Genomic DNA, 25,000 nt, shown 5'->3' with positions numbered 1-25,000 from the left:
TACTTGATACAGATGGTCTTCGCAGGTTGAGTTCTGTTAACCTTGGTGAAGATATTTCACAACAGTATTGAGTGAACCTGTGCGGGCGCTGTTTGGTTGCTGTTGGTAGCTTGTGTACGTAGAGACGTCGTGTTGACGTTGGCGACGAAGCTTGTAGTAAACAGTTGAACGATGGTGTTGATGTCGTCGCTGGAAACTGGCTGGTTGGTGTTACGTGGTCAACGACCAGACCTTAGAAGATCAGAAGCCGCGACAAACTGGTGTGAATAAAACAGGCTATTTATAGGTACAAAGAGGCTCCAGAAGCATCAGAAAAGCACTCTCTCACGTGACCTTATTAGATGGCCACGATTGGTCGGTATGCACCCTGGCGCGAAACAGAACTGGAGACAAATGCCGCGCAAATAAGAGTCAATCAGGGTGATGGACACAGCAGGGTCCAAGGCGTGAGCGAGATAGATGTTACCCGCTACGTTCGTATTTGTAAATAAATAACCGAGAGAGGTGGTTTCACTACATATATATATATATATTTATATATACATCTATGTTTATATATGAGTACGTGTACTATATATGTATGTGGGTGCGCGCGCGTATGTGTGTATGAAAAATACATATGTCTAGATTGGGTTGGTGCACAATTATTGCAAATTTTATTCATCAAGAACACTAACAATATTTAACAAAAACATCTTTAAATGACGGTCTGACCATCTGCCAAGCAAATAGGAAGCAGTAATTGAAGTTGATGGTGAATATACTCTAGAATAATCATTTAAAGATGTTTTTTGCATGTTATTGTTTTTGTTGAATAAAATTTGTTGAAAAAAGATGCATTAATTATGCACCAACCCAATACAAATGTATTCATGTACACACTCATTTGACTTATTTGTAAATTACTCACGCGTAAGGTTTTCTGAGAGCCAGACTGGGGGCTGTAATGCACTATTGAATAAACATAATACAGATGATAGATTAAAAGTCATGTAGAAATACAAGGTGACTGTTTTGTAAGTCAGCGTTCCACATTCGTAAACAATAAGGTTATGGATTCAGGAAATCAAACTTGTTACACAACATAGAAATAAATGTAACGGATGAAAGATGAACAAAGCATGAAGTTTTAAGGAAATATTTATTTCTACCATTACATCGAATATACCTTCCCTCGACGGGCAGATGATAAAATTCAGTTCAGTTTTTTTTCTCCCCAACTCAATAATTGGTAAAGCAGGATCATACATAATCTATTTTCTCAAACATAAGCTCATACACCTTTTCTGTTCTCCAACTGAACCCAATTAATGCTGGCATGATCCTGCGTCACGTTTATTTTATCATTCGGTAAATTATAGCTGTAAGTATTATACAGGTTTCAAATTTTGGCCCAGGACCGCCGACGTCAATTTTACCTTTCAATAATAACGAGACCAATTTCTATAATAGCATATTGGAGTCGACTAGCTTTTTATAGGCTCACACGTTAATCTGTAATGATTGGTCGTCTGACTTATCATTTGAGCTTGGAACATTGGTTGAATCCTGTACTTTGATTGGTCAAGTATTGCGCGGGATTGGATCGAGGATACATTCTACAACAACTAATCTGAATCTATACTGGAGCCTACCTCTGCCTATATGGTGCGTTAACAAAACAACTGTGATAGAGGGGTGAGAGATTTTCACGAAGGCGAGTCATGATACTTCCCTGCTGTTAGAACGAAGCACTTGTAACTAACGACGGCCAGAGCTGAATTATCCAAACGATAGATGAACTGTACAATCACCAGAATCCGTGATGTGTTTATTTTGTCTACTGTATTATTTAGCGGATGAATTAAGTCTCGCTGTTATTCTAATGTTTGTTTCTTGTATTATTTTCACGAGTGAATACGCAACACGTAATACAATGGTATGCCAGATTCCGTAGCAAAATCAAGGGAGACTTTATTCCCATGTAGTGGCGCGAAATTATAGCTGCCATTGAGCAAGTACTATTCTGCGCATGCGCAAGGGACTTCACCACCGGAAGCCCCTCGAGTGTGCATGCGTAGTAAAACTGGTACTTAAAGAGTGAGTTTCACTTTCTTAAGAGTTGAGCGACAGACCTTCTACGTGACAACTCCCCGCTCCTCAACGAAGCACTCTTCACCTCGATGCCTTCGATGGTGATAGCAACTTGCTTCTCTGGTAGGCATCAAGGAAGCCCTTAACCTTCCAATACCAAACTACAACTTAATCAGCGTCTGCTAAGCAGAATGACAGGAATTGTGAAACCAAGCATCATAGTCATAAATAAAACCTTTTTAATATGTTGTTAATTGTTCTAATGTCTCTTCATATACAATGCTGTTGAAAGGTGATAGAGAGAGACTAAAGTCTCTATGACAAACTATCACTTATATCATACTTTTTACACTAGTATTTGACTGATACTTAATTTATCGACCTCGGCGGAATTTGAGCTCAGAACATAAAGACGAACGAAATGCCGCTGAACATTTCGCCCAGCGTGCTAACGATACTACCAGCTCGCTGCCTTAATAATAATAATTATTATCCTTTCTACTATAGGCATAAAGCCTGAAATTTTGGGGCAGGAGCTGGGGCTTGTCGATTAAATTGGTACTTGGCTGTTACTTTATTTATCGACCCCGAAGGCAAAATTGACCTTGCCAGGATTCGAATTCAAAGTGTAGAGAGCTGAAGCAAATAATACAAAACACATCCGACGCTCTTTCACTACACTGTCAATATTTTATGTGTTGTTGTTTACCCCCAGATTATTTCTGATTAAGCAAGCGTATATTTGAAGACATTTCAACCGTGACTATCCCGCCTTTGGTGGTGGGAGCTATGTAGGACTACGTTATCCAGTGTGTCCCTACCTAATTTTAAATAACGGTGAATTGGGTGTAATTTCTAGTAGGCCGTGAAACGGCATAGACGTCTATTTAATCATAATGGTTTCTGATTTAGGCGCAATGTCACCAGTTTTGAGGGAAAGAGGTTAATCGATACTTTCTATTTCATGGATTTTTGAATGGATGAAAGGTAAAGATGACTGCAGCGAAATTTGAACTCAAAACGTAAAGAGCCAAAATTTTATATACAGATCCGGATAAATTGTCTGGCAAGCTTAAGACACGAAGTGTCTCGGTTTTCGGGAGACATTCTAAATATATGTAAAATAGATAATAAACTACGAAAAATACAGAGCAAAATTGTATTCAAGAGATTCGAATTAATACTCTTCAAAAGCAGGGTCTGTTTGATATTTATTAATCGACTTAAACTTCTTAAATATATCATACTGCACCATGTATACAGTATAATATTTATAGGATGAAAATTAAACGAAGAAAAGTGAAGAACATGATTTTATTTTACAGATACAGGCACAAATTAATATAATTCAAAAGCAGAATATGTTCAATTTTATGAATCTACTTTACGAAATAAAGAATAAACTATATTAAACACACTGTATGCATATTAACCAACTTCAAAAGCTGGATTTGTTTTCCCAATACAAACATTGCACGGTATTTCCGGAGTTTTGGAAATTCCGAATTTCTGGAAACCGGATAAATATCCGGTATTGTATATTACAATATGCAGATATACAACAAAATGGCCGAAAATGGAAAGATTCGGCTGTTTCCGTATATATTATAGATATGTATTTTTTAATGCAGACGACTTCCTTTATAACTTTCTTTTTTATTTTAATCCTCAAAAATATATTATGAAAGATAGCATGATATAAACTACAATGATATTTTGAAATTTTATTAAAATTTAAAAACACGATAAACAAAATATCCCGATAGATATCGCTTTGACGGATTGGACATTTTGGAAAAGATAACAGTTTCTGTTGTTTGATGTCAAAACTTTGTGTAGAGAAAAACTTTGTGAGTGTTTTATGATGTTTATTTCTCTGTTATACGTTCGATCAAAATGATAGGCAATAGACGATCTTTTGTTTAATGTCGGTAAACCATTGTATGATATTTTCTCTTTAAATCCTCATGTTGCTCCACACACACACACACGTACATATACACATGCATACACACATACATACGTACATACATACATACATATACACGTACATACACACGTACATACATACATACATACACACGTACATACATACATACATACATACATGCATGCATACATACATACATGCATGCATGTATACATACATACACACACACACGTACATACATACACACACGTACATACACACATACGTACATACATTTATGCATACATACATGCATACATCTAAACTTATACGTACATACATCTACACATGTTTACATACATGCATACACATACATATACATACATGTGTGTATATATTTGATATAAATAACAAGTGTTCAAATGTTTTAATACTAAAGCATTTCGGCTGGAGGTAAAAAATACGCACATCACCCGTTTTCGGCGTAACCCTAATCCTAATCCTAACCCTAACTTTAACCCTAAACCCTAATCCTAACCCCTAACACTGGATGTGCGTATTCTTTACCTTCGCCAGCATTTCGTGTACTGAGTCTTAGTTTTCTCGGATGTAACCCACGAATACACACACACACACACATTCATTATACACCATCATCATCACTATTTAGCGTTCGTTTTCCATGATGCTGGCATGAGTTGGATGATTTGACAGATCTGACAAGCTAAAGAACTGAACTAGGGTTTAGGGTTAAGGTTAGGGTTAGGATTAGGGTTACGCCGAAAACGGGTGGTGTGCGTATTCTTACTATCTGATTTGTGGTGGTTTCTACGGCTGGATGCCTTTCCTAACGCCAACCACTTTACTGAGTATACTGGGTACTCTTTACGTGGCATCAACACCAGGGACGTCACTAAGTTACTTGCAAGAGAAAGACCCCTCAATTGAACGGGGAGTAATATTGAGGAAGGTGGGATCGTGATAGGTGATGAGGGGTTAAAATAAGAAAGAGGGACAGGAACAAGTGTCTTGCTGTAGTGGAGGTACATGGATACTCAAGTTGGGAGAAAAAGAGGGGCATTTTGTATAAAAAGGCAAAGATATACCACATCAATAATGTCTGCTTTCATCAATGACAATGGAAAAGGCAAAAAAAAAAAAAAAGAAGAATGTATTTTATTTTTCTTAAGGTAGTTTAAGTTTTCAGGTATAATATGTTCTGCAATAGTGTTCTTTGACAATGGTGCATCTGAAAATAAATGCTGTTTTTCAGGACTTCATCTTTGAGACCTTAATCGTACATGAACTACAGCATCGATATTTTTATAGAGGTTTTAAAAAGATTACGTACGTACACACACACACACACACACACATGATAATTTAAAGAATATGTTCAGTAAAATATCTGCTGATTTTTTAGTTGAAGAATATTTTGTCATGACCTTTGACCCTATGATTTTGTAATTACTCTTTCACAACAGAAATTATTTACTGCAAATCAAATTGGTTTATTCTCTAATAGAAATCGTTTTTTCTTCTTTGATTTTTTTGTCGCTATTCTGTATTCACCATCAACTTGTCTTAGATATAATGGGATTAGGCTAATCATATTTCGTTTCCCTCTCTCTCTTTCGGAGAGGCACAAGCACATACACAGACATATACACACACGGCAGTAACTTCCGCCTACCAAATTCAATCACAAAGCTTTGGTCGGCTCGGGGCTATAGAAGACACTTGCCCAAAGTGCCACACGGTGGGACTGAACCCGAAACCATGTAGCTGGGAAGCAAGCTTCCTAACCACTCAGCCATGCCCATGCATACAAAGTTAACCAGTTCCCACGCCAGGAATTGAGCCAGGAATCCTAACCACTAGACCACATGGGAAACTGCATCCTAACCACTAGACCACATGAGAAAAACAATTTGTAAAACTAGGATTTCCTTTACTGAAGACAGTACACTATTATTAATAACAAATTATTAACATTTTTGAGCAGCACATTCCCCTCCATTGATTGTGAATTATGATAGCCAAGTCATCACAATTATTTTGATCAAGCAATGTAACTAAAACATGATAATTAGCTAACTGAAATTAACACTTTCAACATCTACCAAGAATCATTAACTGGAACAAGCAACTGTATATATTATTCTGAAAATAGACACCATTCAAAACCCAGAAAGATAAAGATCACAGCCATACTTAATCCAGTATGTGACACAATTTTATCGTTTATCTTTTACTGGTTTTAGTCATTGGAGAGCAGCCATATTACAGCACAGCCTTAAAAGGTTTACTCAAACTAAATAACCCCAATATATATATTACTTTTTTACTCTTTTACTCTTTTACTTGTTTCAGACATTTGACTGTGGCCATGCTGGAGCACCGCCTTTAGTCGAGCAAATCGATCCTGGGACTTATTCTTTGTAAGCCTAGTACTTATTCTATCGGTCTCTTTTGCCGATCCACTAAGTGACTGGGACATAAACACACCAGCATCGTTTGTCAAGCAATGCTAGGGGGACAAACACAGACACATAAACACACACATAGATATATATATCATCATCATCATCATCATCATCGTTTAACATCCGCTTTCCATGCTAGCATGGGTTGGACGATTTGACTGAGGACTGGTGAAACCGGATGGCAACACCAGGCTCCAGTCTGATTTGGCAGAGTTTCTACAGCTGGATGCCCTTCCTAACGCCAACCACTCAGAGAGTGTAGTCCACTCAGAGACAGATATATATACAGATATACGATGGGCTTCTTTCAGTTTCTGTCTACCAAATCCACTCACAAGGCTTTGGTCGGCCCGAGGCTATAGTAGAAGACATTTGCCCAAGATGGCACGCAGTGGGACTGAACCCGGAACTATGTGGTTGGTAAGCAAGCTACTTACCACACAGCCATTCCTTATTTAAGTCTGATACTTATTTTATTGGTCTCTTTTGGTGAACTGCCATGTTACAAGAATGTAAACAAACTAACAACCATGATCAAGCAGTTTCAAGTCAGTGAGAACAAACACAAAGATACACCCACACACATTCACATATACAACAACCTTCAATAGTTTCCATCTACAAAGTTTAGTAGTTTAGTTGAAAATGACCATTATCTCAAGCTAGTGGAAATATATTTCACAAGAATCAAGAATGCACATACTTCTGGGAAGGAAGAATTCATTTAGTCGTGTGCTAAATTTTCTTTTGACTTAATTTCTTTGTAATAATTTTATACTCTGAGAAATAAGTATTGGCTTATGTTCATTAAACAGGTGAAGTTTTGTATTAATGGGTGAAGTTTTATAGACATTTGTTTGCTTGGTGATATTATATTATGGTGTGCTGTGCTGTAAACTTTGGGTCTTAGGAAAAGTGAAGTTAAAGTTAGATATACTTAAGAGAATCATGTTTGCTATGTGTTAAGCTGATCTGATAGGATTAAGCATATACCTTTTATAGCTGAATGTTAATAACGCAGTCATGTAATACAATGCAACTATTTTTAGCTTCATTTTCTCATCATCATCATATAACGTATTCCTTCCATGCTGGCATGGGTTGGATGGTTTGACAGGAGCTGGCCATGTGTTTTGGCAAGGTTTTTATGGCTGGATGCCCTTCTTAACACCAACAACTTCATAGAGTGGGCTGAATGCTTTTTACATGGCACTCGCACAGTGGGGGATGGTCAAGTTTCAGCATGGTTCTTACAGCTGGCTGACCTTCCAAATGCCAACCACTTTACAAGGTGGACTGAGTACTTTTTAAGTGGCACCTGCACTGGCGGGGATCACCAGTTATGATGCTAAACTAAAAAGTTTAAATGCAAACATCCATAATTAATTTTTTTTGTCTGATAAAAATGTACGAACAGTTTGACTGAAGTTCTATAATGTTTGCTTGTCATATAGTTATTTTTTTTTTTATTGCCCACAAGGGGCTAAACATACAGGGGAAAAACAAGGACAGACAAAGGGATTAAGTCGATTACATTGACCTCAGTGCGTAACTGGTACCTAATTTATCGACCCCCGAAAGGATGAAAGGCAAAGTTGACCTCTGTCCTACCTTTACTAGTTTAGCAACTTTAAGCCTGTTTCTATTTGTTTCTATTTATTTCTATGTTAAATCAAAGTAAACTGGTAAAAATTCTAATTTAGGTACAAGGCTGACAATTTTCAAGAGAACAGAGTTGAGACAATTACACCTATCTATGAAATAATAACACTATTTTATACACCCTGGAGGGATAAAAGACCTTGAAAGGATCTGGACTTGGAATATAAAAACTGGAATAAATACTGCAAGACATTTTCTCAATGCTCTAACTAATCTTCCAATCATCTACCCTCAGCACCAGCCCAGTACTATTCCTCTTTTACTTGTTTCAGTCATTTAGACTATGGCCATGCTGGAGCACCACGAGGAATTTTTTGTCAAATGAATCGACCCTAGTGCTTATTTCTTTTTAAGCCTGGTATTTATTCTGTTGGTCTTTTTTGCAAGAAGTGCTAAGTTACAGGGACATAAACACACCAACACCAGTTGTCAGGCGGTGGTGGGAGACAAACATAGAGACAAAGACACACACACACACACACACACAATGAGCTTCTTTCAGTTCCCGTCAGTCATATCCACTCACAAGGCTTGGCCAGCCCGAGGCTATAGTGGAAGATGATTGCCTAAGGTGTCGCACAGTGGGACTGAACCACCAACCATGTGGTTGAGAAGCAAGCTTCTTACTACACAACCACACCTAAATTTTAAGAAGATATTAAAATATTGTTAAATAGGAAATTAATATAATTTTCATACTGTTGGGCTGATCTCATCTTCTCTTTGGCTAATGACCGAATTCCTCCTCAGTCTGAAAAGATCTCTCAATTCTATTCTTGTTAGTTTTGTCTTCGATGAGAAAGATTTCTGTAGCTAAAAATGAGAATATCCAATAAGGAATCTAGGGTCATATCTGCACTGACATACAGTCATACACACATACATGCATACATGTATACCTATTTTAGAATAAGATCTACCTTGCAAACATCAATAAGTATAGGTGCAGATGTGGCTGTGTGGTAAGAAGTTTGCTTCCCAGTCACAGTGTTCTGGGTTCAGTCCTACTCTGTGGCACCTTGGGCAAGTGTCTTCTATTATAGCCTTGAGCCGACCAAATCCTTGTAAGTAGATTTGGCAGAAAGTGAAAGAAGTGAGTTGTATATGTGTGTGTGTGTTTGTGTGTGCATCTGTACTTGTCCCCCACTACCACTCAGCAACTGGTGTTGGTATGTTTTCATTCCCTTAACTTAGTAGTTCACCAAAAGTGACAGAATAAGTACTAGGCTTACAAAAGAAGTACTTGAGGTGATTCATTTTATTTGACTAAAAATTCAAGGTGGTGGTCCAGCATGGCAGCGGTCTAATGACTGAAACCAGCGAAAGATAAAAGAAAAATGAAAAGCATGTCATCTAGTTATATGCCAACACTCATACTGGCATATGATATCTTAATAGTTGCAAGTTCTTTGGATATCTTTGAAGGAATTAACAATTCTCATCTCCAGGTGGGGGAGGAGAAATCTCTGGAAATGAAGTTATTAATTTCTATTTTTACATATAAAAAATTCAGAAAGAAACAAAGCATAAAACACCAGAAAATGCCAAATTCTAACTCAGTATATGTGTAAAAATATTTAAAAATTTATTTAATTCATTTAATGTAAAACAGTTTCTTTTTCAGGTTGGCAGCATGACGGATTCTCCTGAGTTAGACCAACTCATACAAAATTATGGTATGTTGTCATATTTTCCCCATACTTTAACTAACATTTTAATAAATACTGATTTCAAATTTTGGTGCAAGGTGTGCATTTTCAGGGGAGGGATAAGTCGGTTGCATTGATCCCAGTGTTCAACTGGTACTTATTTTATCAACTCGGAAAGGATGAAAGGTAAAGTGTAGCAGGAGTGGCTGTGTGGTAAGTAGCTTGCTTACCAACCACATGGTTCCAGGTTCAGTCCCACTGCCTAGCACCTTGGGCAAGTGTCTTCTACTATAGCCTCAGGCCGACCAAAGCCTTGTGAGTGGATTTGGTAGACGGAAACTGAAAGAAGCCCGTCGTATATATGTATATATATATATATATATATAGGAAAATGAAAAAAAGCCAGAATGCTGAACTGGAAGCATAATTTAATAAAGATTTTTTCTAACCGGTTTTCATTGCGATGAAGCAAATTATCAAGAAGAAGGAGAATGAAAATGTTTTTTTACAAAGAAGTACAAAAAAGTACAAAATGAAGAAAATAATATATAAAACAATAATATATAAAAAAAATAAATATACCCATACATTATATTGTCTTTATAAAACAATAATATATAAAAAAATAAATATACCCATACATTATATTGTCTTTAACACAACCCCACTATTTACTGACTTATATATATATATATATATATATATATATATATATATATATATATATATATATATATATATATATATATAATAAAGTAAAGTTGTGGAATACCGTACGAGTGGAAATATATATGAAAGAAGGTTTGAAAATGCACTTATTTTTTTAAAATATTTATTTACTTAACCGGTTTCACTTTTTTAGAAAAAGATTATCAAAAGTCTTTGAGAATAATAAAAAATGTTAAAAAACAGTTTGAGTATTAAAATGCATATATACATTCTTTGATGATAAAATATATTTAAAGTATAAAGCTTTGTATGAACCTTGTAGTGTTACATACTGATTGTCACACATTCTCTGATATTAAGGTGAAATTGTTAAAAACAGTGTATGAAAATACACATATGGAAAAATACATATACATATTCTTATACATATTCTTTGACAATCGAATAAAATTGAAGAGGAACTGACCTGGCCTTTTTCTCTTGTGTATATTGAGGGAATGTTTTACTGTCTTAAGAGACAGTATGACTGGCTAGCTGGGGTGGGAGGGAAGAAGAGTTAAAGAGGATTTTTTTATTTTTGGTTGGTCTGTGACAGTCTGTCATGGTTCACTGGTTTTGTGCATATCTCTATGTGTGTGTGTATATATGTGTGTGTGTGTGTGTGTGTGTGTGTGTGTGTGTGTGCTGTTTTTATTGGTCCCAGAGTTTATTGTTGAATGTGTATATGAGTGTGTGTTTGAGTGTTTTTTGTGTTGGTGGGGATGTTAGGTGTGTGTAAGTGAGACTGTGGGTATATCTCTTTGTCTGAGTGTGTATGTGTTGTTTTGATTGTCCTTGTGGTGTGTGTGTGTGTGTGTGAGAGCAACCGTATGTATGTGTGAGGGTGTGTACGTATGTGTGCGTATGTGTGTGTATGTATGTGTGCATCTGTGTGTGTGCGTGGGAGTGTTTTGTGTGAGTGTGGGAGTGTGTGTGTGTCTCTCTGTCTGAGTGGGTGTGTTGTTTTAAATATCCTTGTGGTGTGTGTGTGTGTAAGCAAACGTATGTGTGTGATGGTTCATATGTATGTGTATGTCTATGTCTGTATGTGTGCGTGTGTGGCATGTGTATATGAGTATGTGTGTGTTTTTTATCTACGGTAGGATGGTGTGTGTATATGTGTGCACGTTTGTGTGTGTGTGTATGTGTGTGATTAATATTTGTTAGGGTGTTGTGTGTGCGCATGTGTGTGTATGTGTATATGTGTTTGTTCGTGTGTGTGCGTGAGTGCGTGTGTATGTGTGTTTGTGTGTTTTTTGTGTCGGTGGGGATGTTAGGTGTGTGTGCGTGAGAGTGTGCGTATATCTATTTTTCTGAGTATGTATGTGTTGTTTTAATCATCCTTGTGGTGTGTGTGTGTGAGAGAGAGAGCAACCGTATGTATGTGTGAGGGTGTGTACATATGTGTGCGTCTGTGTGTGTATGTATGTGTGCATCTGTGTGTGCGCGTGGGAGTGTTTTGTGTGAATGTGGGAGTGTGTGTATATGTGAGTGTGTGTGTGTCTGAGTGAGTGTGTTGTTTTAAATACCCATTGTGGTGTGTGTGTGTGTGTGTAAGCAACCGTATGTGTGTGTGATGGTTCATATGTATGTGTATGTCTGTATGTGTACGTATGTCTATTTGTGTTGTGTGTTGGTGAGGGTGTTATATGTGTGTATGTGAGTTTGTGTGTGTCTCTAAGTATGTTTGTGTTTGAGTTGTCATTGTGGTGCGTGTGTGTGTGAGGGAGCAACTGTATGTGTGTGCATGAGGGTGCATGTGTGTGTGAGCATGTATGTGTGTGTTGTATTTATTAGGTGTCCTTGTACGTTGGGTTTATCCAGGTGATGTGTATGTGTGTGCATGTGTGTTCCGTGTATGTTGGTACTGGGTATGCGTTTGTATGTGTGTGTATGTGTGTATGGTTTGTGTAGTTTCCTGGTGTATATGTGTACATGTGTGTGTGCGCTGTAATTGTGAGTGATTAGTTTTGTTTGTATTGTTAGTACAGTATATGTGTGTATACGTGTGCGTGTGTTTGTGTGTTTGTGCGTCTATGTGGCTTGTATTTGTCGGGGAGGTGTGTCATTGTGTGTGCATGCTTCTGTGCATGTGTGCTTGTGAGTGTTTGTTGTGATTGTTGGGATTGTATTGTGTGTGTTTTTCTTTTGAGTGTGTGTGTGACATTTTTATTGGGGAACAGGCGTATGGTGTTTGTATGTGTGTGTACATATGTATGCAAATATGCGTGTGTGAATATGATTTGTGGTTGCCGGAGTGGTGTGTAGGTGTGTGCATGTACCTGTTTACATATGTGTGTATGGGTGTTGGTTGTGGTTGCTACAATTGTATTGTATGTATATATATGCATGTGTTTTTTCTTGGAATGTATGTGGGTTTGTGCTCTGGTGTGGAGATATTGTGATTGTGTGTGTGTGTATATATGTGTGTAAGTGTGTTCGTGTCGGAGGTTTGCATTGTATTGATGTGTGTGATTTTGCGTATCTGTGTGTCTTTGTTTTGGGCGTGCACCTGGGGAGGGGGCTTATGTTAGAGTATGTTGAGCTGTGGTCTGTATTTTTGAATAAGATTATTTTCCCTATTTATTCATGTTTGGTCAGTGGTGTTGTCTGAGCATTGGTATAATGGGAAAACTAGGAATTTGGGGGACTTGTTTTGTGCACAGAGATCTAAGTGCCCACTGAGTGGTATCTGTCTTGTGGTGGGATCCCTCAATTGTTGGCGGTGGACTGTCATCCTTTCTCTGAGAGTAAGGCTCGTTTGCCCTATGTATTCTTTGTGGCACCCTTCACACCTTATGGCATAAAGTAAATTTTTTGATGCGCAGGTGAAGTTATTTTTTATGACAAAAGTGTGTCCCGACTGGAATCTGTATGTTGTTCCTTCCATGAGGTGGATGCAAGTCCTGCAGTTGGAACGACCACATTTTTTGACAGTAGGTGGTGGGCTTGTGTTGGGCAATTTTGCATTCGTGAGTAGGTTTTTTAGGGATTTGGGTTGTCTTTTGCTTTTTATTATTTTATGGGTTGCGAGTACTCTTTTTAGAGGTGGGTCTTGATTCAGTAGTGGGATGTTTTTGTATATTATTGTGTAAGCTTCTGCATTTCTAGGATTGTGTGTTGAGAGATATGGGAGACTATTTAACGTGCCGTGTATGTGTTTCGGTTTTCGCAGGTCATGGGTAGCAATTGTCTTGGCCCGTTCTATTCCATTGTCAACTAATGATGCTGGGTAATGTCTTTCGAGGAGAATTGCCTTTAGTTCTTCGAGTCTTTTATTTCGAGTTCTATAATTAGAGACAATTGTGCAAATTCTTCTCGCAAGGTTGACGGGAATGTTTGTCTTTGTATGTTTTGGGTGATTGGAGGTGAACAGAAGGTTCCACAATAAACTCTGGGACCAATAAAAACGGCACACACACACACACACACACATATATATACACACACACATAGAGATATGCACAAAACCAGTCCCAAAAACCAGTGAACCATGACAGACTGTCACAGACCAACCAAAAATAAAAAAATCCTCTTTAACTCTTCTTCCCTCCCACCCCAGCTAGCCAGTCATACTGTCTCTTAAAACAGTAAAACATTCCCTCAATATACACAAGAGAAAAAGGCCAGGTCAGTTCCTCCTCAATTTTATTCGATTGTCAAAGAATATGTATAAGAATATGTATATGTATTTTTCCATATGTGTATTTTCATACACTGTTTTTAACAATTTCACCTTAATATCAGAGAATGTGTGACAATCAGTATGTAACACTACAAGGTTCATACAAAGCTTTATACTTTAAATATATTTTATCATCAAAGAATGTATATATGCATTTTAATACTCAAACTGTTTTTTAACATTTTTTATTATTCTCAAAGACTTTTGATAATCTTTTTCTAAAAAAGTGAAACCAGTTAAGTAAATAAATATTTAAAAAAAATAAGTGCATTTTCAAACCTTCTTTCATATATATATATATATATATATATATATATATATATATATATATATATATATATATATCTATATGTATGTGTGTTTGTGTGACTGTGTTTGTCCCCGCCCACCATCGCTTGACAACCGATGCTGGTGTGTTTACGTCCCCGTAACTTAGCGGTTCGGCAAGAAGAGACCGATAGAATAAGTACTAGGCTTACAAAGAATAAGTCCTGGGGTCGATTTTCTCGACTAAAGGCGGTGCTCCAGCATGGCCACAGTCAAATGACTGAAACAAGTAAAAGAGAGAGTAAAGAGTAATTGCTATTTTGTTAAGACTACTACACTAACTGTGTTTGATATTTTTCTTTTCTTGAGGATGGACTATGCTTATATAATTATTGTCCGTGTCTTTCAGAGTTTGATAATGAACAATTTCTGAAATGCATTGAAAGAGAAAATCAACTGATTAAAAGTAAGTAAAAACTAAATTTCAGTGTTTGGTTGCGGCAGTCAATGTTTCTTACTTTCAGTATCATAATATATCAGGTAGAAAGAAAAGAAAAGATACAAGTACTTTCATTCAAGGTGTATATTTAAAGGTTGAATAAGCAAAATCAAAAGCTCAGTTTTTCATGTGATATGGAAGTTCAAAGTTTTGTATGAGAAATTAACCCATTAGTGCCCAAGTTGTTTTTCTTTAAATTATTACCTAAAATCTATTTTTTTTACACAAATTTATCTGATACTAAATATATAGAAAAATTTTAATTACAATATTTAAAAGACACTCCAGTCTTGATGACTTGATGACTAACTAAAGATATCTCAGAAAGATACAAGTGTTGCAGAAATATGATGGATTATACTTCTGGTCCTAAAAAACTGACCCTGGGCACTAATGGGTTAAAGTCTATTGAAATACTTATTTTAATGGTCCAATTATTCGAATAGAAATAATGCAGAAATATGGAAGTGAGGGATGTAAACATCATAGAAGTGGAAACCACTTTTATTTTCTACAGCAGGAAGCTTTTCCTGTTACCAACCCTCACCTGTTTCCCAGTAAGGTAATATTTCCCCATGACGTCACCTGACATGTTTTCATGGAAGATGAATGAAGGACACCACTTGCATGATAGCAACATTTGTTTACAGCTATCACGTGATGTCGAGGCAAAGTTATAACATACACACATACATGCATGTATAGACACTTGCACACACATGCATGCATACACACATGCACGTGCACACACACACATAAGATAGGCTTCTTTCAGTATCTCTACCAAATATACTTACAAGTCTTTGGTCAAGCATAGGCTATAGTAGACGATGCTTGGCCAAAGTGTTATGCTGTGGGATTGAATCCAGAAGCCTGTGGTTGGGAAGCTGTTTTCTTACCACATGACTGCACCTGATATATATATGTGTGTGTGTGTGTGTATGTGTGATCATCATCATCATCCTTTAACGTCTGTTTTCCAAGTTGGTATGGGTTGGATGGTTTGATCAGAGCTAGCAAGCAGGAAAGCTGCACCAGGTTCCAATCTGATTTGGTTTGGTTTCTACACCTGGCTGCCCTTCCTAATGCCAACTGCTTTACAAAGTGTGCTGAGTGCTTTTTACACGGCACCAGCACAAGTGTTCTTTTACATGGTGCTAGCTTGGGTGTTTTTTTTTTATGTGGCACTGGCATGGGGCTCTTGCAGGCCAGTCCTCTTCAGCAGGAGGAGTGGCATATATACCCCTTGCCAAAAGAAAACAAAAAAACACTGGGCTTCTGCATGACTTCTACTAAATTCAATCACAAGGTAACGATTGGTCTGGAGGTAGAATAGAAGACACTTGCCCAAGCTGCTGTGCATCGGGACTGAACTCAGAACCATGTGATAGCAAAGCAAACTTCAAACTTCTTAACTTCTTAACAGCAGAACCATACATATTCTTAATTTCAGGAAAGGAGTAAATTGATTATGTTGATCCCAGTGTTCAACTGGTATTTATTTTAATGACCCTGAAAGGATGAAAAGCAAAGTTGACCTTGGCAGAATTTGAACTCAGAACGTAAAGCTGGATGAAATGCTGCTAAGCATTTCATCCAGCATGCTAAAGGTTCTGCTAGTTCACTATCTCAACACCAACAAAAACAACAGCGACAGCAATAAGGACACATAAAGGTGCTGATTGAGAAGTTCAATGAGATGCTGATGGAGACCGAGACAACATCTGAATGGCTCACAGGAGAGAAAACCAACTTAATTCCCAAATCTGCCAAAACTAAGACCTTAGCGACAGTAATATTGCAGAGAATGGGCAGACACCTTGAAGGAAACAACCTCTTTCCAGACAAGCAGAAGGGATGCTGCAAAGGCTCGTATAGTTATGAAGAGCAGTTATCAACAAAGCCATGACTGAAGACTGCTGGAAAGAAATTAAGGATCTGACCATGGTTTGGATTGATTTGTTGTTGGCACTCCGTCGCTTATGACGTCGAGGGTTCCAGTTGATCCGATCAACGGAACAGCCTGCTCGTGAAATTAACGTGCAAGTGGCTGAGCACTCCACAGACATGTGTACCCTTAATGTAGTTCTCGGGGATATTCAGCATGACACAGTGTGACAAGGCTGACCCTTTGAATTACAGGCACAACAGAAAACAGGAAGTAAGAGTGAGAGAAAGTTGTGGTGGAAGGAAGAGTACAGCAGGGTTCGCCACCATCTCCTGCGGGAGCCTCATGGAGCTTTAGGTGTTTTCGCTCAATAAACACTCACAACGCCCGGTCTGGGAATCGATACCGCGATCCTATGACCGCGAGTCCGATGCCCTAACCACTGGGCCATTGCGCCTCCACTTTGGATTGATTACCAGAACACTAACACATGGATCCTTGAAACGCTATTCATGAGCAAGGTAGTACCAACAGGGATAAAGTTTATAAAACATGTGATGAATAAATGGCAAGCAGTTCTGCTACTGAAAAAAGAGGGAAACTAAAGCCATCCCCATTAATGGTTGTGTGTGATCAGAGTGAACCAAATGAAAAATAACAATTGACTTGGTTTATCAAATATGAATGCAATAATTCAATTTTAATATGTGTGTGTGTGTGTGTTTGTGTATGTGATTTTTTTATATAAGCAAATATATACATTCACTTAAACACTCTCCTTATATAAATTGTAAAGTAAATATAAATACATGATGCAGATATGTTAGACTAATTAATTGCTATAGATAAGGTGCAAAAATATATGGTACAGACACACTAAAACCAGAAATTGTGATATATCATAGTAATCCATTATATCTATTAAGATTAACTTAAAGTAGTATATCAAACTTCAAGCACATGGTAAGACACAATATTGACATGTAAACCTGCATTATGACTTGATTGTATATTTTGGTTGCAAAACGAAATGTTGTGGTCTTGCCAGCAAATAGCATATACCTACCAGCTGCTAGGAATGTGATTCATGTGCAAATTGCTCTAGTCAGTTGTGTTAAACTGCTAAACCTAGTGGGTTTGTAAGCAATGTGTTTGTGGATTGTTGTTGAGTTGGATGTGGTGCTGATGGAAGGGCAACAACACTTTGAAATATGCTTGTACACCCATTACCTGTGATTGCATTGTTTTCATAGATGTATTTGTTTACGAAATGTCATAACTTTCAGTGCTGACTCTGAATTCTACAGAGATAATGTTAAAAGTCTGTTATAGTTATCCAAGCAAAGCTGCCAATATAAAAGTTAGCTGGAGAAACAGGAGCAAAACTAACGATTAACAAATAAAATAGTCTACAAAATTAAATTTTCTTGGAAATTCATTTAATGCTCATTAAATAGCTCTATGTTTTGGACTTGTAAGCCTTTACCACTAACTCACATGGTAATTTGATCCAAGCGAGAGCAGTGGCAAATGAGCTGAGCATAATGAACGTGCCAACTTACTAACGAGTGACAATAAAAATAATAACAATAATAATAATAATAATAACCTCATTGTCAGATCCAATTTTGATTTTAATTTCTTTTAAATTGATAAGGTATATTCCTTGCATGTTATGGATATAACTACATTATCTAAGAATTCATTGAATTAGCTGCTTTCTGAATTCTTTGAATTAACTAGCATTCTTAAATCTTTAAAAACCCATTTTACTCTCAAGTGTTTTTTGTATTTGTAATTTTTAGTTATTAATTATATAATTCCTTTCTTGTCTTTTATTTCTATCTAAAACCACATTTCTTTCTGCATGTGGGTTAAATGAATTTATAAAATGATATTTCTTCTCAATTTTTGGAGCAGTTAATAAAAATTGTTAGCTCTAAATTTCTGTTTACATGTATTATTATTTAGTTCTCCAGAGAATGGAACTATTTAGTGTTCATTTTCATGGCATATTTTTGTTTTCAACTTTGGTGAGCATGTGACGTTTTAAACAAAACCGTTTTTATTGTTCTTTTAAGTAATATACTGTATGTTATCGTAAATCTATATTGTGAAATATTTTCAATTGGATAAAGTACATTAATTTATTTATTTGAAAACTTTCCATGCATGCACGGTTTGGGTAATTATGTAAATTTATTGTAAATGGAATGGTTCAATTGTAAAGTATTGGTCAGGCTTTAAATTCATGACTTTCGGGGCCATAATCAGTAGTCAAGTTATCTTAACCCCTAATACATGTCACTCTACTTTTTGTTTGAGGATACTTGGTTGTTTCTACAAGTTTGCAATGATGATGGTGATGTACTTGCCTTAATAAATTAATCAAATTTGCAAACTTGTAGAAACAACTGAGTGTATTCAAACAGAAGTGTGACATACATGAGGGGTCAAGATGACCACTGACCTGAAAGTGATGGATTTAAAGTCTGACCAATACTTTGATGGCTCATGTTGGTTGACCACTTGCCACATAGTCACAGCAGATAAAGAAGTACCTTATGGAGATGGGCACTGACTGGGACTCTGCTCGACTGGTTGCCTGGGGGGACCTGGGAATATACCAACATATGGTGAATGCAGCAATACACAGCAACAGAGCATGCCCCCACTCTTGACTGGGCATGTTACCAGCAATAGACTGGGTGTCCTATGTTAGGAGGAAGGTTATGTTCCAGTTTCAAACCAAGAAAGCAAAACTAAGTACCATCTCTTATGCTTCTTTTAGTGCTTATTAACTATTTAGTGGGTAACTTTGGCTACACTGCTCAGTTCAGAAAGGTGTTGATGTTTCTCGCTAGCTAACTATGTTACTTATGTTAACAGACATGGTGTTGCTGTCTGGTAAGAAGGTTCCGGGTCCACTCCCACTGCACAGCACTTTGGCAAGTGTCCTCTACTACAGCCTCGGGCCAACCAAAAGCTTATCAGTGGATTTGGGAGATGGAAACTGAAAGGAGCCCATCATATATACATATATACATACACACACTCACACACACACACACACACACACACACACACACACACACACACACACACACACACACACACACACACACACACACACACACATATATATATACATATGCGTTAGGAAGGGCATCCAGCTGTAGAAACTCTGCCAAAAAAAAAACAAAAGAACTAATAGAATAAGTACCAGGCTTTAAAAATAAGCAAAAAGAAAGTACTGGAAATTGATTCATTCGACTAAAAATTCCTGAAGGTGGTGCCCCAGCATGGCTGCAGTCTCTTAATTGAAATAAGTAAATGATAAAAGCTAATAAAGAAAATATGTCATGTTACTATGCGATGAGAAATGTTATGAAGAATGTGGGACCACGATTCTAAACAATGCCATGACTTACAAATACAAAAAAAATACAATATTCTCAATTTCACGGACATACCGACTAGAAAATCTTTGGATAATCTTGAATTGAAAGAAGAACTTGTGTGTTTGTGTAGCAAAGTGAAAGTAATTTCTGCAAATAGGAATGGTGTAGATCAGGGCTCTGCAACTGGTATACCATGGCACACTGGGGTGCCATGAGATGATGCTTGGTGTGCCGCAGTGTAACCTGAATATAATTTTTTCCCCTATACTTTTAGTTATGTTTTTAGTTCAGGTGTGCTGCTGAATTAAAAAAAAAATATTTGTACTTCAAGTGGAAAAAGGTTGCAGAGCACTGATGTAGATTGAAAGGATGTTGACGATAGATAAGTCACATGTCATTGTGTTTGTTGCTTTAATGTTCACTTCTCTTGGCTTGCTTAGCTTGGATATGATTTGTTGAGGCAAATTTTACTACAGCCCGATGCCTTTCCTGTCATCTACCCTCGCTTGTTTCTAAGTAAGATGATATTTCTCCATGTTGAGACATGTTTTTATGAAAGATTGGAAATGCATGATGGTGAGGCTTGCTTACAACTATTGTCTGATGTCGAGGTAAGAAGACACTAACATGCACACATGTGCACACATGCATGCTTGCACACATACATACATACACACACACACACATACATGTGCATACACACACATACATGCACATGCACACACATACACACATGCGTGCATACACAGACATACATGTGCATGCACGCACATGCACATGCACACACATACACATGCACACACATACACATGCACACACATACACATGCATGCACACACACACACATGCTCACACACTCACACTCAGACACATACACGCACATGCATGCACACACAAACAGATACACACACACAGATACACGCACTCAGATACACACACACATATTGACAGGCTTCTTTCAGTTTCCATCTACAAAATCCATTCTCAAGGCTATAGTAGAAAACATTTGTCCAAGGAGCTATGCAGTGATATTGAACCTGAAACCATGTGGTTGGGAAACAAAATTCTTGCCTGTGCCTACACAATGATGTTAAATTTAATGCTGGTTACTACATCACATAATTAGTTTATTCTGCTCATTAACTTCTTGAAACTTTTAGATTACTTATTTAACCAAAAAAAACAAAAAAAAAACAAAAAAAGTAAACAACAACCTAAAAGACAAAAACCAATGTTTGATCTGTCTCTGCAGCTGTAGTTATTTCCTCGAGAGTAGTTTCTTTGCTGCTTAACGATAATTATATCATCTTACTTGAGTAAATTAACTTCATCATTTCTGACCAGACTAACAGCTCAATGACATAATCTTTTAAACTTTTGATGTACCAAAATAACATTGTCATTTAAAGTCTTTGAGAATATCTCAATGTTGTTTTTCTTTTCCTTGTTTTGTTGGTCACTCGTTATTCTGATTATCGTCTCAGCCAGACAAAATATTTTATATGGCATCAACTTTAACGGTTCATTTTTCCTTAGTTCAGTTTCAATTACAGTCAACTTTGTCTTTCATTTATCCACGGTTAATTGAGATAAATATCAGTGACATAAAGGAGTTAATTCTATCGATATCTATACTAACTTTACGTGCCTAATTAGAATATTAATTTTTTTTTTCTTCTAATTAATTCTATTCTAATGAATTTTGTAAATAAAATACTTGGTAATGTTCAATCTCAGTAAGAATCTTTGAAACTGTCTTTATTCTCTCTCTCTCTCTCTCTTGTCATCATCATCATCATCGTCACCACTGCTGCCACCACTAAAAATGTACTTTATTTTATCGAACTCCAAAGTATGAAAGGCAAAGGTGACATCATCGAGATTTGAAACCAGAATGTAAAGTGTCACAGGAGATACTGACTGGTAACACACACACACACACGCACACACACACACACGTACACACATACACATTGATGAGATTTATTCAGTTTCTATATACCAAATCTACTGACAAGGCTTCGATTGGCCTAGGGTTATAGTAGAAAACACTTGTTCTAGATGTCATGCTGTAGGATTGAACTTGAAACCATGTGATTGAGAAGCAAACTTCCTACCACATTACCATGAAAGAAGACAAATTGAGGAAAGATTTTCTTGAAGTTAAAGTGTAGTTTAGTTTACTAAAGTAAAAGTACTGTTTAGTTTATTTAACAACACTTTTAATTTAAGTATGCAGAACTACTTGCCTAATGTGGTTGGATGGGATTTGAGGGAAATGAAGCCAACATCATATCTTATTTTGTAAGCTAGGAATTATGGGTTAGTTTTGAATATTTATGAGAAACAAAAGTGGAACAACATGAAATAAATTACAAAATTTTAATGTATGCATCCTCAGTTTTGTATGTCAGGGCAGAGGTCAGGCTTTTTTAGATCAAAAAAGGTTTTAAAAACAACCTTGGCAACTAAAAGTTCTCTTTTTATCTGATAGAGTTACTAATTTATTCTGTTATGTCTACCTCGTCATTACTCTTTATTATTTGTTTCTGGGACTAATAAAAAAAAAGGCTTTATTTCTATGGTTAGTTATACAACAGATCACATTGAGTGTACACTACAGTCATTTTGTGGGAGACAAAATAGAAGATGAAAGGGGTATATTTCTGTATATACAAGTCGTTTTGTGGGAGACAAAATAGAAGATGAAAGGGGTATATTTCTGTATATACAAGTCGTTTTGTGGGAGACAAAATAGAAGATGAAAGGGGTATATTTCTGTATATACAAGTCATTTTGTGGGAGACAAATCATTTTGTGGGAGACAAAATAGAAGATGAAAGGGGGTATATTTCTGTATATACAAGTCGTTTTGTGGGAGACAAGTCATTTTGTGGGAGACAAAATAGAAGATGAAAGGGGTATATTTCTGTAGCGAAGAGATGAAATGAGAAAGAACGGTTGGTCATTGAAGTAAAATGAATGCTGGCTCTGGACTACGGAAAGGAATGTGTGTTCTAAGTCGGGTCACCATTTTAGATGAAATTGTAGCCTATCACGTTGGGGTCACCATTTTAGATGGAACTGTGATCTAGAATGTCGGGGCTACCATTATAGATGGTGGTGGTCTTACGTGGTGAAACCATCTAATAACGACTCCATTCAGAAAGGTGGAATAGATGTCATTTGAAGAAAGAACACTGTACAATGATATCCACAGAATCAAGCTGTAACTTTTAAATGCTTTTACTCCAGGTCACAAATATATACAAGTTGAATAAATCATGAAAGGTATTTATGAGGGGAAGGCCATGTTCAGCTTCTGTGTATCCTATGTCATAGCTGTTCACTGTCTATTAGGTGTTGCATGCAAGAGCTAAGGATGTCACATCCTCACATGCTGCGGTCGCGATTACAAAGAGAAAGGTCTAAGAGCTGGAACCTCAGAGTTACATGCTGTGCCACCAAGTGGTGAGCTATTAAGACAGCTACCATCAGGGGAGGTAACTGCACCTACAAGGGTAAAGGGTAAAAACCCCTCTCGGTCATGAATGACCATTGGATTGCACCTAGAAACTTGCCCTCTGAGGCACAAGTACAAGCAAGGTTGTTTATGGACCAACATTCACCAATGCATTTACTGGCAAAGGGTAAATGCATGGCTGACTGCTGGTCCATAAACAAACTTGCCTGTGCTTGTGTCTCTGAGGGTAAGTTTCTAGGTGCAATCTCATGGTCATTCATGACAAAGCGTTTTTTTACCCTTTACACTTTACCAGTAAATGCATGGGTAAATGCTGGTCTATAAACAACCTTGTGCCTTAGAAAATAACTTTTTAGGTGCAATCTTTATGGACCCCTTTCTGTCATGAATGACCATGGGGTTGCACCTACTAAGTTACCCTTTGGGGCACAAGTACAGGCAAAGTTGTTTATGGACCAGCAGTCACCCATACATACCAGCCTCTCACTTTCATGTCACCAATGTTATCCATAGCGTGGTACCAGTGATGTTGCAACGTGTCTCTACAGTTGAGTGAACTGCAGCAATGTGGAGTAAAGTGTCTTGCTCAAGAACACAACACACAGCCCAGTCTGGTAATCAAACTCACTGCCTCATGATTGCAAGCCCTATGCTATAACCACTGAGCCATGTGCCTTCACCTTGGGCCTAGTGTTAAATCAATGTGTTCTCTATATTTCAACTCTGGATTCTTCTGAAGCATGCCAGATTTTTTCCAATCAAATATAGATTTTTTGCCCCAATGTTTCAAACATGGAAAGGAAAGATATTTGCTTTAATATCATTCCTAGCTCAAAATCGTGAGCAAAACTTTCATTTTCATACAAAAATTACAGCTGTCTTTATCGTATTTATTTTTTATCAGTATTGATGTTATGGTACCAGCCTTGGTATTGCCATAAAGTAGGGCATGAAAATCAGAATTCAATTATGTGTTTCCTTGCATTATAACTTTTCTCTAAGATCATTAGTCGAGTTACCAATTGGAATTGAAGTTTATTTCTACATTTGAGAGTGGTCTTTGAAATAAAATATACATGAAAAGACACCACTGGATTAACAGACATGTATCCATATATCAGGTTTCTTTGGTTGCTTAGGAACAGAAAAAAAAAAGAAGAATATTATGATAACTATTTGAATTAGTAACAGAAGCATAATGTTTCTCAATAAGCAATATGGATTCTTGTAAAATATAAAACGAAGGCAAATAAACTGGAAACTGATATTGTAACTTTAAATTTGGTATT

General features: G+C 37.0%; 1 protein-coding gene across 3 annotated transcripts in view; it reads left to right on the top strand.

Moving 5' to 3' along the window:
• The window catches only part of LOC106871211 (uncharacterized), a 166,859-nt gene that overhangs the window by 26,382 nt on the left and 115,477 nt on the right, over positions 1-25,000 (top strand). Inside the window, exons 1-3 of one of the 3 annotated variants that reach the window (XM_014917557.3) lie at positions 3,769-3,923; positions 9,755-9,806; positions 14,849-14,905. In XM_014917557.3, the coding sequence (XP_014773043.2) occupies positions 3,894-3,923; positions 9,755-9,806; positions 14,849-14,905 (139 nt within the window). In that variant the 5' untranslated portion in view covers positions 3,769-3,893. Of the gene's footprint in view, positions 1-3,768; positions 3,924-9,742; positions 9,807-14,848; positions 14,906-25,000 lie in introns of those variants that run through there. The other 2 variants (XM_089360834.1, XM_014917558.3) reach the window with 2 other exon arrangements.

Source organism: Octopus bimaculoides, chromosome 12, assembly GCF_046866305.1.
Source record: "Octopus bimaculoides isolate indiv1 chromosome 12, ASM4686630v1, whole genome shotgun sequence".
NCBI classification, from domain to species: domain Eukaryota; kingdom Metazoa; phylum Mollusca; class Cephalopoda; order Octopoda; family Octopodidae; genus Octopus; species Octopus bimaculoides.
This window is presented reverse-complemented; position numbering and strand designations above follow the sequence as displayed.